The sequence below is a fragment of the Pezoporus occidentalis genome, unplaced genomic scaffold, assembly GCF_034315485.1.
Source record: "Pezoporus occidentalis ecotype Australia unplaced genomic scaffold, CSIRO_AGI_Poc_V1 ctg93, whole genome shotgun sequence".
In the NCBI taxonomy this organism is placed as follows: Eukaryota; Metazoa; Chordata; class Aves; order Psittaciformes; family Psittacidae; genus Pezoporus; species Pezoporus occidentalis.
In genome coordinates, this window is record NW_026916294.1 from 2,820,919 (window position 1) to 2,839,302 (window position 18,384).

Below are 18,384 nucleotides of genomic sequence, written 5' to 3' on the forward strand. Positions count from 1 at the left end.
CTGCAAATCAGCAGGAATTCTACACAGCATAGAGAAACGTGGATCTCTGCATGTTTGGCCTACCTTTAAAGGTAAATCATCCTACAGATTTTTAGATTTATTCAACCAGTGTGGTAAAAATCTACTCTCTCCAGCATCTGAAGGCTGGGTTTTCCTCATCTCTTCACACAGTACTTAGGTTCCACCTCGTGGCTTTCAACAGCAATGAACAGCAGACTGGATAGGCATTTTATTGCCTAAACGCTTCATTTTCAAATCTGTGTGCCTTGTTGCAGAAAGAATCAGTCTTCTTTAGATATATAATTTCTCTTACTATCTCCCCAGAAATTCTCTTGGCTCTCCAATGGGACTTTTCCAGCTACAGATACTTTAAACATCTAAAGCACATGGGTATTAAGTTTAACTGAAGCTTATTGTTGTGCAAATGGCACCACGGGTATGGGCTAGCTAAGAGCATCAGGAGCTTGCAGACAAGCAATAAGCAGTGCTGATGTAGCTGTTAAAGCAGCGGCTGGTCCCTCCGCAGCTCAATACCAGAACTTCGGTGGTATGAACCAAGCGAGACACATCTCACTTAACCACTGACGTCCTCATCATCGACCCCTTTCACAGTCAACTGCGAAACAAGCACTTGTAGACTGTGATTCAGATGAGTTTAAACTTTAGAGGTTTAACTTCAGACAAGATGAATTGCACCCTAGAAGTGTCTCCCTTCCCCTCTTCCATTACAAACAGAAGTTATAGGGCTTGCTGATAGCATGGTGCCTCCACACTGAATCCCACCCAAGGTGTAGGACTTAAGACTGCTACACAGTGTAGCCCACCTTGCAGTGAGATCTAAGCAGGCAGCAGAAAGGCTCTGGAAGCAACCACAGCAGTTACAGAGTACACCCAAGTTAAAAAGCAGCAGCAACAGGTACACCTACTACCACAGAAACTTGAATTCGACAATGATCTGTTCTCATAATACATTTCACCCTGTTGCTCAGCGCTATGAAAATGACCAGGGTAGGTTTATTTCACAGACAGTTCCGCGCCTGCCTACAGAACAAGCTACACTTGTATTTCAGTTCCCTGAGGCACAACACCCACCACAGACATTTTATCCCTTTAGGAAGGGCTCTAAAGAGTCACCATCTTTAAAGCGAAGGGAGAAAAAAAAAGCAACCAAAGAAATGTGAGTTTATCAGCTGCCACATTAGGGTCAAAAGCAGGTATTTTAAAGTCATTTTAGTGTTTTACACAAACAACAAGACAGAGTTCACCAGAATCACTCTACTTTGTCCAGAGAGATCACATCTATTTAAAGAGAAGGTGAAATAAGACATAAAACAAGAGGAAGTTGCCCCAGTTCATGATTTGTTGAGTGTGGGCTGGATGAAAGGTCTTTAACTCCTTAATGCAGCTTTTTCTGTCCATTCTCATTTCAAGGAGCTTTCCTCCTGCCTGCACACAGCTGGAGGCTTGCACCCAGCAAATCATGCCTGCTTGGCTAGAACGTGACTGCAGCGTGCAGTGGAACAGCTCCGATTTACGACTGCCTCTCGGTTTCCTCTTAGCTTACCTCTTCACCTAAGCTTTAAGGGGGCTGCATGGGCCAGACTGGCTCTTTCATGCAGAGAAAAGGAGGAAGTCTTTGCTGGTTTCAAACCTTCTTACTCTGTAATGGGAAACTAAGGCTGCACACTGCCTATCCTGCCGTTGGGTTTATACCCCAGTCAACCTACACTTTTCAACCTAATTATACCCATTCTGTAAGTCTTATTCCACAAAACCTGAGATTTACCAATTTGACCATCATCTCTCCATTTAAAGCCACTTATTTTTAAACACTTGGTGCAAAACCCTACGTTGTGCAGCCTTATCTCCCCAAATCCTGACTCCTACCACAGGGAGCAACTGCTGCTAGATGTGGGGAGCACACGGCAGCACCCCTTGAGGCAATCCTCTCATGAGCCTCAACTGGCCACTGAAACACGTCTCAGTGCAGCGGCAGTTTCACCCTCAGGTGAGCTCACCCCTGACAGTGGGGGAAAACATACAGGAGACCTGGATTTGGACCCGCACGTGCCTCAGCCACCGGTGTGGCTTCTCCCATGGGGGAAACGGGTGTGGGGGAAGCGCCAGGGGCCGGGCTCTGAGCCGGAGGTGCCGCAGGGGAAGCGGCCCTCACAGCCACATGGGGCAGGAGACGTGCTGGGGCCTGCCGCCTGCCTGCCCGCCCTCCGCTGCACGGCGGTGACAAAACGCGGCTGGCGTCGCCCCAAGGCGGGCGGGGAGCGGGACGCGGGTCGGGCGGCTGCTGCTGCCCGGCGGGGCCGTGCGCCAGCGGCGTCAGTTTCACCGCCGAGGCCTAGTGAGGCACAGGACAACCTGAGCCCGCCGAGCGCCGCCATGGCACGTTCCTGCCTCAAGAGGGCTGATGAGCCCCACGGGCACCGCCACCCGCAGCCCCCGCGAGGCGGCGGCAGCGGTACCAGCACTGCCACCCGCAGACCCTATGAGACGGCGGCTGAGCCACCGCGACCCGCAGCTCCCGGGAGGCGGCGGTACCAGCACCGCGACCCGCAGACCCCGTGAGGCGGCTCCGGCGAGAGAGGGACACGGGCCGTCGGCAAGCAGGGAAGTGATAGGTGGCTCCATAGCTCAGTGGTTAGAGCACTGGTCTTGTAAACCAGGGGTCGCGAGTTCGATCCTCGCTGGGGCCTCTTAAGTTTTTTTTTCCCTGATTTTATTTATTTTTTCCCTTTTTCCTGCCCTAAGGAAGCGCGACGGATAGAGGGGAGGGGACAGCGGCCAGCCGGGGATCCTTCCCCGCCGGCTGAAAGTCTCAGCTGCGATAGGAGGCCGCTGCTTTTTGCATCCCAAAACGCTGCGTCCGGAGGGTGGCGGTACGAGACAAACGTTACCGGACGTTGCTAAACGTTAATGTGCGCTGCAAAAGGGCGGCATGTGCTTTGGCTCCCTCTTAGAGCAAGGGCAGGAAGCCAAGCCAGGGCCTGGTTCTGCTATGCAAAGTAATACACCCCTCTGGAAAAGAACATTTGAGGGCTGTTAGTGCCCTCTTCCAGCATGGATAATGCAACCCCGAATCCTCACTCCCCAAATTCTCCATGCAGCAGCAGCCCGTGGCATGTTAATTCCACAGTGTATGAAGGAGCACCCCCCTAGTTCAGCTCCAAACCCACACTAGGGAAGAGGCCTCACCATCCTCCACGTGCAGACCAAGAGATGCTTTCCAGCATCCTTTGGAACCTGCCCATCACTCATACCTTGGAAAAAACATGGCTTAAAAGGGAGGTAATTTGATTGTCTGAAAGACAACTACTCTTAAAATACACTCCTCACTGTGTTTTAGTTAGAAAAGAAGAAGGTGAGGTCACTGGCATGCCTATTCTTTATTCTCAGATAAAAAAGATGCAAGTCCTGAAAGTTGGAGGCACTTGGATTTATTAGGCAGTCATACACAGCCAAATCCTACCAGTGAATGTCCATCACAGACTCTCATAACTACTGACCTGAGAAGAGGACATGAGAGCAGGATTTGCAAAGACCCTTAATAGTGGGAGGCTGGTGCTGTTGAGGTTTACTAAGACATACACAGGGACTGCTAACACTGACATGGATGGAGCCACCCCTGGGAGCACTGGCACAAGTCAGATGATTCTCTTTTATTTGGTTACTATTCAAAACATTTGTCTCACCATCTTAGAAGTGACTTGCTTTCACTGTGACATCACTGAGCTTCAAGAGCTGCTTCTTAACCTGCGCTCCTTCCCCCTCTCCCATTTTTCCTTCGCAAATGCTGCTTTCTGTGGAAGAAGTTTCTGGGTTCTGGTTAGGTGGGAGCTGCTCTTCTTCGGTGAAGGTGGTGCTGATGTGGTTCTGTCAACATGTGCAACCTTCTTCTGCTTTGGCTTGTGAGGCTTAACCTCAGCTTTGATCTTCTGTCTCTTTTTACCAGACAGAGCTGATTTCGCTGTTGATGCTTTTATTTTGGTGGATGGGGTCTTTTTACCTTTCTGAGGAGCAGCTGCTGGGGTGGCTGCGGTGGGGGTAGAAGACTTCTTCAGAGGCTTGGTTGTTGAAGGTTCATTAAGCAGCTCAAGAACTGTCTCTGAGGAAAGTAATTAACATGGTTCATCATCCCCATGCTTTAAGGCAAAAGGCTCATTCAAAGATATTAACTTTTATTAGAGCTGCAGTTAGGAGAAACAGCTGACATTCTGAAAGAAGACATACACACTGTATAAACCTCTTCCATCAACAGAGGCCTGGGTTTCTTGGAAATAAAATTTGTTTAATTTTAGAAATGATCAATGAGTATTTAAGGGAAATAAATACAGGCAGAATATGACAAAAGCTTGCAGACTTTTGGCACACCAAACAATATGAACACTAATATGCTACACTAATATCTGGAAATCCCATGCAAGACAACTTCAACCTGCTAAACAGTGTCTACTCCATAAGATGCAACCCCTGCTCTGGTTGCATTAGACATCGTAAGACAGAAAAAGGCCAGGAAAAAGGAAGATGTAGTCCCCTGTATGTAAGGAGCTTATCACAGAGCCAGGCACTCAAAACTTCACAGACCAAATCCAATGCCTGAATCAAAGCCATCAGTTCCCTTGTGTGCCCGTTTACACTATTGCTTAGCAACACTTTGGGGAGGGGGAAAGATAATCAGAGGCTGGGATTAAAAAAAGCATGGCATGTAGTAGATGACAGAAGCCCACATTACATGTGGTAACCTAACTTCAACATTACTCCTGCTCAGTGCTTTAGTCTTCTGCTAAAGACTTTAGTCACATGCCTCTAAGATGGTTCTGTGTTTTGCTTCTCAGTAAAATCAAAGCCTAGTAACTTACTTGCACGTGGAACAAATGGTATCCATTTACCCTTTGTTTTCACTGGAATGGGCTTGTATTTACATTTCCCTGGTGGAGCTCTCCTTCAAAAACAGAAAGCCATATGCAGATATCAGAGATTGTTAAGGAAGTTTGTTTATTCCAGAGGCACACATAAATCCCCCATTGTCCTTTGCCTCTGCTGGAAGAGGCATGAAAGCATTTTAGGCACCTAGAGTGTAACACAGGTGGAATCAAGAGCCTAACTCAGGGTTGCAAGCCATAAAATCCTTGTCTGATTAGCAGTAGCATGTGGAAGGCTGCACCTTCTCTTGCTTCACCCTTCTGGCCAACTTTCTGCCATCAGGAAAGTTGGTCGGAATGCCTTGATCCAACAGGGATAGCTGGTTTGCTTGTGTGGGGCATGCGGGCTTGCCTGCATGAACTCATAGCCCACCACCAAATTCAGGGGTGCTGATTAGGTGTGTTCAGCTGCATGTCCTGCTGCTGGAGGCACAGCACAATGCTGCTTCTAGAAAACTAGTGGATGCATTGGCTGAACTTCAGACTATCAGTCACTTTGAGTTGTCTCACCAATACTGGCTCATGCATCCCACTCTGAAGTGGAGGGGTCTCATTCCTGCCCATAAGGCTTGTCAGCCACAGCGCTTTCTGCTCACTCAGTGTGCAGCATGAGGATTCCTGTATATGCAATGGAATATTCCCACACAGCCCCACAAATGTTAGCTTGACCTTCAGAGGGTGCTGCTTGGACACAACACAGTGCTGCAGCAAGAGCAGTGGGACAGGAAAGGAGCAGGCTAAAAGGGAGGAAGGAACATCTGCAAAGGAAGTGTATCCACATTCCTCTCCTGCTCTTCCCTGACAACTTCCCACAGTACGAAAGCACCCAAAGAGCAGCACATTTTCCCTGAGGTAAAGCTGTCATGTGTTAAATGATAGGAAGGGGAGTACAAAGAAGAGTAACAGACCTGTGCTTTTTGTTACCCACCAAGGAAACTGCTGTAGGACAAACGGGAAAAGGCTCTTCCAGTTTGGCATGCTCAACAGCACAAAGCAAAGCATGACTTACGGCATCACGTTTTCTTGTGATTAGCATTCTCCTTCAGACAGGAGCAACAGCCAAGTGGGTCCTCCATACCATTTCAGTTAAAAAGGTTACCAAAACAGGGTTATTGGCAGTGCTTGGGCAAGGGGAAGTGTTCCTCTCTCTCCTCTCTAACTTTTAAAGGACTTTCCTCACTCTAACAGAAGGGATTTGGTACTAATCCAGGCAGGGGGCATTCTGCTATCTCCAAGGCAAATTGAAGTGGAGACACAGGACACTGCTGCCATCAGTTTTCCAGGGAGGTTCCTAGGAAAGTCCGAGTTGCCATTAGGTAGATGGCGGTGGCCCTGCCAGCATTTTGAAGGAAGTTACTGGGTGGCTTGCTGCCCTTGCCAGCATGGTTGCTGAAGTGTAGGCTGGAAGAAGGAAGTGCCTAGGCTCACAGTGAGACAGAATGGAAGAATCCTATAAACAGCATTAAAATGCAAAGCAGAAAGGAAAAATCTCTGCTTATAATACAACAAGAGGAGGCCAGAATACAACCCTGGATCTGGAGGGGTTAGGACCTTGCTCCAGCCTCAGAGGAGCAGTCAGTGCTTTGCACACCCTGGACAAGCTTGCAAAGTGCTTCAGTGAGCAGACAAGGGTAGAGCTGAGCAGAGCAGCATCCAGGCTAAGGTAAGCAAGGAGAACCAAAGAATGAATTCCAAACAGCCAAGGGAATAAATGCCTGGTCCTGCTCAGGAAGTGAAGGATATGAAGCTCCAAAAGCACAGGGAAGAGCTGGCTCCTTTCCACAAAGGCCTTTGAGCACTGGAGCCATCGCACTCCTGGCAGGAGTCACTGTGACATAGTGCATTGCTTCACATCAATCCTCAGGTAGGCAGGCTCTAGGAAAGGCTCCCATGGCTGCTTGTGACAGAGAAGGCTGCATTTCTCTCTTTACAGTGGGAAAAGAGAGGATTTATCACCCCAATAGTCTTCAGAGCACATTAAGGAGTGGCAGAGGGACTGCAGAGGGCTTGGGGTTTTTGTTTTGAGGTTTTTGTGACACAGAGGATGCTTTAGATCACAAATTTATTTTCTGTAGTTGAAAATAGTACATTTTGGCAGCCCCAGTTAGTGCAGTTCAAAAGCTTCCTGGCAGACAATAAGCTGTTAAAGGCAGGGGTCTCCTCAAGTAGTTGCAGCAAGTAAAAGACCAGATCTCCTATTCCCACTCCCTTAGTACAAGGACTGATTTAAACATACAGCTTTGGATTTAACTTCCCAAGAAAACAGAAATGGTTTTCCTCATTTTGTTAGTGCCCAAGATCTCAGCAACAGCACAGACATACACATGACTACTGTAGCTATATTGCAGGGTGATCTGAAATTCATTTAATGCTTTTTAGCAAGGCCCAAAAGCTTGGGGAGGAGAAACACTTGCATAAGCATGTGTATTATTGGAAAAACAGACTTTAGCAGGGATAACTGCTTAATGGGAAAAGAAAACATTTTGCTTGGAAAAACTCTGCTTCAGGCTCCAATTATTATTTGAATGCTGCATAAAGCACTAGGGTTCACTCTGTGAAAACTAAACTATAGACTGCAGATTACTTATATATATAAAAGTGCATCACAGATATTTGATAACATCCTGAAGGATAAAGACTGTCATTTTTAGAACACGTCTGTGCTATACGTTAGATGTTATTTTGATCCTTATTGTCCCAGACCTTTAAGTTACCTAAATTCTGTCTATTTCTGGGTGCACAAATATGATGAGTGAGGAATAAATTCACTAAAACTGACTGAAGTTGCACCAGGTGTATGATGGATGAATAAAAAACAAGGACTGGATGTGGAGGTCAGTGAGATTATCAGTAGTACTTACTCTTTCTGCTGCAATAGCTGGAGAATGTATAGTGATTATAGAAGAATTCAGCATGGAAAAACATCTTTACTAACCTTGCAGGATCAATAAACCTGTAGAGTGATCCATGTGGTGCATAGGCACTGGGATAAGAAGTAGACAGAAAATACAGCTCACCTAAATGGAAGTGAAAAAAGAAAATTCAGCCTCAGGTTCAAGTGCCCAAGAAAAGAATCACAGTTCTCCATTTCCCTCTTGCCTGGCTCTTCACTAACTCACATGGTCAGAAAATCAGGAAGCTCCTTCAGTCACTCCATCAGTCCTGTCTTACATCCAAAAAGTGGGATTTGGTCTCCCTCTGGCCTATGCAAGTGGACTCTCAGGGGCACCAAATGATCTCTTGGCTGCAGCAGAGTTCCACACAGAACCAGCAGCTCTCAACCAAGCAGAGTGCCTGAGAGCAGGACCTCCATTGCCTCATATGAGTGGCCCTCCAAGAGGTTACTTTTCTCTGTATAAATATGTATTCTTTAAACCATGTTTGTACCAAAGCAGCAGCCAGAAGCTACAAATAGAGGGGAAGATCACACATCAAATATTTAGCCATCTCAGTCATCCAAAAAAATCCCACAAGAGCCAAACTGGCTAATCCATAGAAGACAGAAGCTTCTTATTCCTGTATGGTTGCTAAGGAGAGCAGCTACGCCTCATTGCCTTCCCTTCAGCACCCACTAGAACGATATCCAGGCAAACTATAGTGGATTGCAAAAGAGGCGAAACAGTTGTTGTCTTTGAGGTTACATGTTCTAAAAGAACAACCAGTAGAAGAGATATTTACCATGCACCCATTCCACGTTGTTAGAACAGTTAAAAACTGTATGTACTTCACAAAGAAGCCTGCATCTCCCCGCATCTCTGATGGGATATGCTGGCCAGGGGATCCAGGATCTTACTACATTCAAATCTCTGCTGAATCATGAAGCATCAGAGCTCACTAAAGCACTTGTGTTCTCAAAACCCTAGCAGCTGCTTTTTGTGTTACGTAACTCTGTCAGGAGACTGCACAAAAGTGAACCAAGTGTGGTTTGGTACTTTTACCTTGGTGAGAGATCTGGTCATCAAGACCGCAGCAATAATCCCATGTACTGAGACATTTCCACTGCATTTTAAAATGAGTGGTTTTCCTCATCCCCCCCCAAAAAAGCCTTGATCAGTCATCCACAGTGTGAAGTGCTGCTGTTGTAAGACTAAGGAATTTATATTAATCAAGTAGGGGAAATTCAGAGAAGCTGTAAGAACTCAAGTGAGGATGAGCTGTTACAGTGAAAGAACAAACTGCATTGATACAGTGTTTTCATTAATGAAATAGCATAAACAAACAACAGCAAAAGGACAGGGAAAGGGTGAAACAGGAGTTCAGACTCCTAAAAGCACCTGGAGTGCTCAGACTGCAAGTTCACATGAGGGTCTGTCTGCTGAGCTCTCCATCAAGCCTGTTTGCAATAGCCTCAGAGGGCAGGAGACCTCTCTGAACTACATACCAAACCTACCTGCAGTGCTGAGTTAGACACAAACCTGTTTGCAGTGTCGGCTTTCCAGTATGTGAGGAGCAACATAATCCTATATATTTGCCCTACAGTAAGAACTGACAGTACAGTTTCCAGTACAAGTATGGCTAGCACAATGCCTACCTGCTTCATCCTCAGCAAATGAGATGATGAATTTACTGTAAGAACTGATCATTCTAGGGAAAGCACAAGTTCTTGTGCTGCCAATGCAGATATCTTGCTTCTTCCATTTATTTCTCGTCTCATCTTCCTGTAAAGCCATAAGTCGACTGGATGAAAAGTAAAACCGTGTTTTATGTTTCCATCATCAAGATTAGTTCCTGTCAAAATTCTAACTGAAAAAAAGTGAGGTGATTGGCTTTAATGGTTGTCTTTTGGAAAAATAGACATGAACAAAATCAAACATGCTTAGAACTCTGAGTTGGACAGAGAGGGACTCTTCAGCAGGGACTGTAGCGACAGGACAAGAGGTGAAGGGTTCAAACTGAAATTGGAAGTTCAGGTTAGATACAAGGAAGAAGTTCTTTACTATGAGGGTGGTGAGGCACTGAAATGGGTTGCCCAAAGAAGTGCTGAATGCTCCATCCCTGGCAGTGTTCAAGGCCAGGTTGGACAGAGGCTTGGGTCTAGTATGGCCTAGTGTGAGGCATCCCTGCCTATGGCAGGGGGTTGGAATTGGATGATCTTAAGGTCCTTTCTGACCCAAACTGTTCTATGATTCAATGAAATGTGGATTCCAACAAACATATTGTTATAACAGTCAAATAGAGAACTTAATCTAATATATAGACATCCAAGAATCTCATTTACTCCAGCTCAGAAGGTTTTGGGATACTCTGATACCCTTATTTGCCCAGATAAGGCAAATGTGGGTGCAGAATGGGAGCTGCAGAGAAGAAAGTCTCACCCATTCATGAAATCACCAAAGATGTAAAGACCATTCAAGTTGGGCGATTCACATCCTCTGTACACATAACCTCCAGTAACTGACTTCCCCATGCTGCGGCCATATGCAAATATTGGAAGAATGTCATCTGTTAAACATAGAAGAAATGAGAAAATTTATGGATATAAATCCACCATCAAAAAGCAATTGGTCAATGACACTGACAAGCATAAACATTACTAGAAGGGCCGGTACAGATGCACAAACAGTATCCCTAGGGAACTACTGGATCCCCCAACACTGGACACATTTAAGATTTGGCTGGACAGGGTGCTGGGACATCAGGTCTAGGTCATGCTTTGGCCAGAAAGGTTGGACCAGATGACCCCTTGAGGTCCTTCCAACCTGGTCTTCTAGGATTCTAGTTAAACATCTGTGGGAATACAATAATTTACTCCAGAGCAGAAAAGACCCAGGGACTTTAAGGAGCTCCTTTATCAAGACTTGTCCATGATGAGCTTTCATAACACATAGGACCAGGATTCTCTGCATCAAGCCAGCAATGTAGAAAGGCATCAGCCTGCAGGAAGTCAATATTAGAGGTTTGTTGTTGCACTAATCATTTTAGCAGGGATTATCTTTACAAATTCCAGTATTGTTAGGAAAGGAATAACATCGAACAACTACAAGTTAACATTTTTATAGGTTTGCTGACATTCTCAGCACAGAACACGTGTGACCGCCACTTTATGTCTCATAACTCATGAGACTCATAAAATAAAGGCTTTGACTCTGGCAACGTTAAAACCAGTGTTAACATCAAACCCTTTCTTGGGTTGAATATCAGATCCCACAAAATTTTAGTCTTGTCCTCACTTATTTCCTGTGGATCAAGTAGTCTCTGATCTTTAATGATGAGAACAAAGATCACAAATGCAATTCATTAACAGCTGTAGATTAACAGCAAAATCTAATTCAGATTTGTTAGTAAATGAGGATTAGGCCTTTGAAAAAAACATAGCCATGGCTCGTAGCTTCTGAAGAAAACACAGTATTGCTTCCCTACTTAAACCAAATCCATTGCCTTCCTGACTTCACTGGGAAGGCTCTGTCTGCAAAAAGCATGGGCTTTAACCTAAACACCTTGTCCAGTGCAACATATGGAATGGAATCCCCGAATAAGCAGGGCATCATTTTATACCAGCACTGCAGGGATGGGGAGAAGGGATTTCTGCTCTTAAGAAGTAAACTATCTCCATTTAAGACATAACTATGGATTATTTAGGTTCACTGGAAGAATGGTGCAATAGCCCACTAAATACATTTGTATAATAAAGTAATCTTCTATGAGACACTTCTTCCTTACCCAAAGAGGAATTGTGGCAAAGCTTTGTGTCGTAGCATTCAAATCCCTCCTTTGCTCTCCAGCCGTAGTTCCCTCCTTTAACAATGATGTCAATTTCTTCAAACCTGTTCTGCCCAACATCTCCACAGAATATCCTCCCTCTTCCCTTCTTTGTGACAGGGTCCCCTCTGTCAACTGCACAGCGCCACATATTCCTGACCCCATATGCATAAACCTCGGGGCGGGCCTTGGGATCAGACACAAATGGATTATCAGGAGGGATGCGATAAGGCTTTCCATCAGGGCTTCTTCCATCCACATCGATTCTCAGGACTTTCCCCAACAAAGTACTCCTGAGAAGAATGACTGAAAAAGAAACCTCAGCATGAGAGCCAACTGAAAACACAATTCCCCTTTTCCAAAGGGAAAGGTCTCTCTCCAAATAAAGCAACCAGTGGCTGGTATGTCTTATAACTGCTCAAGTCCCAGAAGACTCTCTCCTCCCTAAATATAGAATCATAGAATGGTTTGGGTTGGAAAGGACCTTAAGATCATCCAGTTCCAACCCCCTGCCATGGGCAGGGATGCCTCACACTAGACCATACTAGACCCAAGGCTCTGTCCAGTCCGGCCTTGAACACTGCCAGGGATGGAGCATTCACCGCTTCTTTGGGCAACCTGTTCCAGTGCCTCACCATCCTCACAGTAAAGAACTTCCTCCTTATATCTAACCTGAACTTTCACTGTTTCAGTTTTAACCCGTTACCCCTTGTCCTGTCATTACAGTCCCTGATGAAGAGTCCCTCTCCAGCATCCTTGTAGCTCCCTTCAGACACTGGAAGCTGCTCTGACATCTTGGATTCCCTCAGCTTTCAAAATGCTGAATGTTAATTGTTGAACTACTGCATTGACCAGACTGGCAGATGCACAAGCACTTTCAGGAAGCACTCATATTCTTCCACATTGTCTCATTTGCAAAACCTTGTACCTTGGTGAACAAGCTCAAAGCTTTTACCTGCCCTCCTACTTACGTGTTCTGAGCATTCCCAAATGTTCCAAAAGGGTCTCCTGCTTTCCCTCCATCCCCTGTGAACAGATACATGTAGCCATCCACTCCAAAGAGCAGCTGCCCACCATTATGATTTGCAGCTGGTTCCTCAAGCTCCAGAAGATTCCTTAAAAAGAGGGAGAAATAAGTCCAGATGTAGCTACTGGGAAGGACTGAACATTCAGGCAGGCTGTAGAAATACTGCATTGCTTCTGCAGAAGAAAGCAAGACTTCCCAGCTGTATAGATCTTTGATGGCAGCAGGGGAGTTCTGCTTTCTTATATGAGAAGCAGTTGGTGAATTTGAGGGCTTCAGAACCATCTTGTGGTGATTGTGAAACTCAAGGGGAATTAAGTCTGCTATTAACAAACTCTTCCCCATAACTGAGGTTTAGCTTCTTACTGGGGAGATAGGGCAGGTGCACATGTCAGATTAAATGAACATATAGTACATTTATTTTTAGTGAAGCATCCCTGTTCTCTTACTGTCCAAAAGACTTCTAGAGCAGATGTTAATTCCACAATAGGCTTAAGGCTATAACTGCTCTTTAGAAGCAAAGGTACAAGATGGAGAGAAGACAACCTGGGATCCTAGTTCCTGAATCCTCTTTTCAGTTTCATCCCTAGCTTGCTGTGTGACCTTGAGCCAACCTTGTCTCTGATAGCTTCATGCAGCTGTACCAGGGTAACTGGGAATGTGCAGGTTCTTCAAGTGGAAAGGACAGGGAAAATACTTTCTCCTGGTGGCATGCAGTAGCATCCAACATGAACTTTACCTTTCTGAGCGTGGATCTGCTTTGTTGGCATCAGATGCCAGAACCTTCAGTTCACTGATCCTGATCTTTTCCACTCTGTTCTTATCCATGTATGAGTAATAGATATAAAACTTGCCATTGTCCTTGTACTTGGGGTGGAAAGCCATCCCCAAAAAGCCCCTCTCATCCCCTAGCCATGGCGTAGCCAGCACTAGACTTCTAACATCCAGAAAGGGCTCCTCCAGCCAACTACCATCAGGTAGGTAGACCCAGATGACTCCCACTTGCTCCGCTATGAACATGCGGTGGGTATGGTCATTTGCATGCACCATGAGCACTGGGTTCCTCAGGCCGTTGGCAACCTCTGTTAGGCAAAGCTGGAGGCAGCCTTTGTGGTCCTCCACTACTGAGCCCAGGTTGGTGTTGAGGGCTGTGCTCTTCAGCACGTTGGGGAAGCAGTAGTCCTCATCGTGGAGGCGAAGGAGGTTGCAAAAGCGTGTCCTGTTTGTCTCGCAGCATTCCTGGATGTGCCTATCGCTGGTCAGCAGGCTGATGGCAGAGTGGCAGTTGAAGTGAAACTCGGAGCAGTAGTCAAAACAAAGCCCTGGGATGTTCCTCAGAGGTGTCCGAGGGTTTTCTGCGTCATAGAGATGTGCAGCGTATGGAGAGCATTCCTGAGAAGTAAAAGAAACGGAATACGTGGCTGTGTACACACATCCGGGAGAAGCCAGGATACCTTCACGGAAGCAAACTGGTTACTAAAGTGAAAACTCTGTAAAGCAGAAAGCATGAGTCACCCCCACACATGGTGTTTGCCTGGCAAACACCACCTGCAGCACACAGACCTAGCAGGAGATGGTGGCCATTCCTCAGGATCTACATAAACTCCCAGGGTTACATGGCCTTGCCAATCACTGTTGTCTGCTTTCATTTCATTGTGCATGAAACAACACAATCCTACTGCTTTATAGAGCAGAAGCAGCAGAAGCTGCTAAGATCAAGATGATATTTTTGTGCTGTTTTGTGATTGTTTGTCCCCAAAAAGAGTGTGCATTCAGCAATCACAGGGCTCAGGTTAAAGCACTTTAACAAGTATGTTACTTCCCCTGCACTAGTTCCTATTCCATGCTGATATTATGGCTTTCAATCAGCTTGAACAAGGTTTAATTGGCCTTTTTGGGTTTTGAAGCCTTTCTTGTAGCAGTTTCCTGAACAGAGAAGCATCCTCTCAGCCATCAGCCAAAGAGCTGTTCTAGTGCATGCAGCAAGGTTTGCACCTATAGCCACACAACTTGTACAGCACCTCCTTAAGAACATTACAGGCAGTATTCAAAGTTCAATATTCAGGTTTTAGGCTAAACCCTAGAATGGTTCAGCTGAAGGTCAGACTCTAACCTGCAAATGCTTAGAACAAGTGTAGCTAGCAAAAATAAGCCCAGATCTTGCCTGATGCAAACAGATGCAGCTCTACCAGCAGGGCCAGAATGCTTTAGATGCCTCTTCCAGTGTGTTAGTTTTCAGCAGATACATATCTGGTTTACAGTGAACAGCAGAAAACCCATGTTTCAGAACACATCCCTATTTAGTCATCTTCTATTTGTTAAGAAACACACTTGGAGTGCCAAGGTGAGGTGCACTCCATAGCATCCTTTTTGGGTTCTGTGGAATTAGCTGCAGCCCCCAAAACCAGGTTCCTCTGTGCAAGGCTCAGCACCACTCACTGCCCACCAGGAAGGCTGGGAAGTTGTCTGGGTTTATGGTCTGCTGGTTTTGGCACTGAAGGACCACCTAACTCAATGAGCTGCTTTGTTACAATGCATTGCTACTGCTCTGATCTCACCCAAAGGTGTGGTAGAATGCTGTTCTTGCTAAATTAGAGCATCAGCTAATAACTGTGGTTTATCAAAAAGCCTCTTCTTTCTTGAAGCTCATTTTGGTCAAAAGACAAAAGCTGTTACTATTATTTTGTCTACCACTGCTTCTGAGACTAATCTTTGTGTCCCAAGTTCCATGTGAATAACAGCAACAAAAGCACTTGTTACAGCAGCAGTTTATCTGAAGTCCTGCCATACACAGCAGAAAAGCACTTGGCACAGTTATATCCTTTTTACCTGTCAACATCTGCCTTCTTGTATTTGACATAGCACCAAGGCAGTATGTACTTAGTGACTACCAGGATACTGTGGAGGTAATAGAACAGAGATGTCATTTTCCATCCCTTCAGTCAGAATTTGAGCAAAGCAGCTTCACTAAAGCAAAAAGGTTCGGTAGATCTTTGCTCCTCCACTGATTTAACAGCCAAGTTAAGATTTGCCAGAGAACCCAACCTCATTGTCACCAACCTGAACAGGAAGAGCAACACCCAACACAATCACAAGCTCCAAATCCTAACAGCAATCAGTCAGACTAAAAGGTATGAAAAGAGCAGTAATTTATTGCCTTGAAAAATCCAAAAGAAAATATAAGGGTAGTTTAGGGTTTTTTTGCTACAAAATACCCAACAAATGTTAAATACATTATATCCTGCAGAATGAGCAATGCAGCTATAGTCATTTTTGTAGAGGGATTTTTCTACTTGCAACATGTAGAAAACTCTTCATAAAACCAACACTGGTGGTTCTGCCAGGAGCTGTAACCTGTCTTTTTTCTGGTTTACTAACTGCAAAGTAACAACCAACCCTGATGCTGCTTTTTCCAGCCCTGGTGCTGAAAGAGTGTCCCCCCTACCCTGAGGAGATGCCACAATCTTGCCACCATCCAAAAAGAGTGGAAATATTTTGGTACACAGACAATATTTTTCGGACTAAGGAAATATTAATTAGAAAAGATTTACATGTTCCTATTAAGATTAAATGTGTCTTTTGGCTGCTGTGTGTTTTGGCATGTAGTAACTCCAGCTCTGCATGACTAACAGTTGTTAAAAAGGAAGGTCGGTTCTGCTCTCTAGCTCCAGGGAGGCTCAGGAAGAACAGTGTCGTTGGTCTTTTCTTACTCCATAATGCCTGTTTCCCTGAGTTTTTTGGACAGTGGAGACAGAGCACTGATGGAAATGCAGTGAGACTGGAGCCTCAGCTGTGTGAAACCACTGCCTGGTAAGGTTTGTTCGACTTTAACCATTTGGAGCATCCTCGCCAGGAACAGAATCGACATACGTCCTTCACACAGTCCAGGGATCCAAACACTCAGCCTGATAATTCCCAGCTATCATTTGATCCTGTAGACTTTGTAATCCAGCACCTAGCAGCTAAAAGAAGCAAATAAATATTGATCTGTAACTCCCCTTCATTATGAGAAAGTGAGCAGAGCAGCCTGATTACCATCATGAGCCACATCAATATCGCTAGGTATCGCCAGATACCACAAAGGGATGTACCTCACACAAAGCACCTTGCAAAATGCATGCCAAGGATTAGGTACCATTACCCTGTCAGCCCATTTTTCCCCTGCTCCCAACACCTCTTCCCACAGCAACACAGCTAGCTGTAAGAGACTATCAGAACCACAACTGACCCCTAAAGTCAGCCCAAAGCATAGGATACAGATACTGTTTTTCTGTCCTACCTGACAGAGGATATCTTTGATATATGTCCCACACATTTTAAGCCCCCGGGGATCAATGTAATCCATGATGTCCCAGTATTTTGCTGCAATGCTGTTGTCTCTCTCCTGGTCACAGCAGCCAAAATTCTCATAGGCAGAGCAGAATTCCAGATGAAAAGGGGGCTGGAAGGGTGGTCCATAATCCAGACACTGAGGATGCGCCAGCAGACAGCTTATGAGGCACAATAAGGAGAGGTAAAGCAAAACATGTGGGCAAGAAAAGGAAACTCCAGAGCTGCTGCTGCTCCTTCCAGTGCATGGCCAAACATTCACTTCCTTCAGTGCAGGTTTCTTGGGGTCAGATGTATAGAAATCCTGGACCTCTTCATAGTATGGTTCATTCATCCTCAGTGTTTTATTAACTGCCAGCCACAGAGCTTAGCGTTCACTCAGGTTTGCTTACATTCTCTCCCTTTTTCTCTCTGAAGTTTACTACTTGGCAGGAGAGAAACCCTCCAGGCTGCCTCTCTGGTATTTCACGCGTCACATAGCTGAACCCTCCCCTCTGGGCATCTCTTAGAGGCTTAGAAGCACTCACAGGTCTAATCCTTACCTCTTGGTTTAAACTGGCTGAGAAATCCTTCACCAAGAAATACAAATAACAACAATATGAACTATGATACCTGTATACAGAACACTCTAATCCCTCCCCATTTACAAAACACAAGTGAATAGTATTCAATTGCTAACTACCATTTTACTCAGCTTTTAGGATGCACCAAACCTGGGGCTGGTTTCATATGGACTGATAGAAGGCCGTAAAATACAACCAAGTTAAGGCAGCAGTTAACCTGAAGTACAAGTAACTTCAGGACAAGAAGTTTTACAAAGATACTGCTATTACCCACAAATCCAGATACACATTCACGGTTAAAATAAGAAGAAATTCAGAAAGAGTGAAGGAGTAAACACCCATTTAAGGCACCAGCACAACCTGCAGTTGACTCTAATGGTCTGTGTTAACGCTGTACTTAAGCTCATTGATTTTAGTGGGTTTGATCACAGCTGATGTTAAACTGATTTAAGGACGCCTAAGATTCTTGCCCACTTTCCCCTCTGGTGAAGGATGCACGAGCAAGCCCTGCAGTTAGTGAAGCACATCAGCTCTGTGCACAGGACAGCCACGAGTGTACTGAGACAAGGAGGCACAAAAATACAAAATGTAATCAGTTCTAAGTAATGTTAAGTTTGATGGCTTTGTAATGGAAAATAACTGCGGTGCTTGAAGGCAGTTGACATAGGTTCAGGTCCTTAGGACCTCAGTACAAAAGGTGTGAGAAAAGCAGAGTAGAAGGACAGGACCTGGGGATGGGGAGTATCTGGGACTAGCAGATGTCCAGGGTGGGCACAGATAAACTAACTGATAAGTAAAAGGGCAGGATGATTGGGGTGTTAATAAACCCATTAAA

The 18,384-nt window shown here is 45.3% G+C and overlaps 1 protein-coding gene and 1 non-coding gene across 4 annotated transcripts; one reads left to right on the forward strand and one right to left on the reverse strand.

Annotated features, from left to right (window-relative positions):
• The first annotated feature begins 2,635 nt into the window (after nucleotides 1-2,635).
• Nucleotides 2,636-2,708, forward strand: TRNAT-UGU (transfer RNA threonine (anticodon UGU)). The gene has a single exon. It is a non-coding gene; the product is annotated as a tRNA-Thr (tRNA).
• A 725-nt stretch (nucleotides 2,709-3,433) lies between these two features.
• On the reverse strand, nucleotides 3,434-18,080 carry HHIPL2 (HHIP like 2). Of its 3 annotated transcripts, XM_062606088.1 has the most exons (9): nucleotides 16,937-18,080; nucleotides 13,397-14,049; nucleotides 12,605-12,748; nucleotides 11,595-11,926; nucleotides 10,250-10,376; nucleotides 9,466-9,611; nucleotides 7,870-7,951; nucleotides 4,872-4,954; nucleotides 3,434-4,117 (listed from the first exon to the last, which is right to left on the reverse strand). In XM_062606088.1, exons 1-9 carry the CDS (start codon nucleotides 17,318-17,320, stop codon nucleotides 3,747-3,749), a joined length of 2,322 nt encoding a protein of 773 aa, XP_062462072.1. In that variant the 5' UTR covers nucleotides 17,321-18,080; the 3' UTR covers nucleotides 3,434-3,746. The 3 variants fall into 3 exon arrangements, with proteins under 3 accessions (XP_062462072.1, XP_062462075.1, XP_062462073.1); XM_062606089.1 differs by lacking the exon at nucleotides 4,872-4,954 and having other exon boundaries at nucleotides 3,873-4,117; XM_062606091.1 differs by lacking the exons at nucleotides 10,250-10,376; nucleotides 11,595-11,926.
• Between the last annotated feature and the right edge of the window lie 304 nt (nucleotides 18,081-18,384).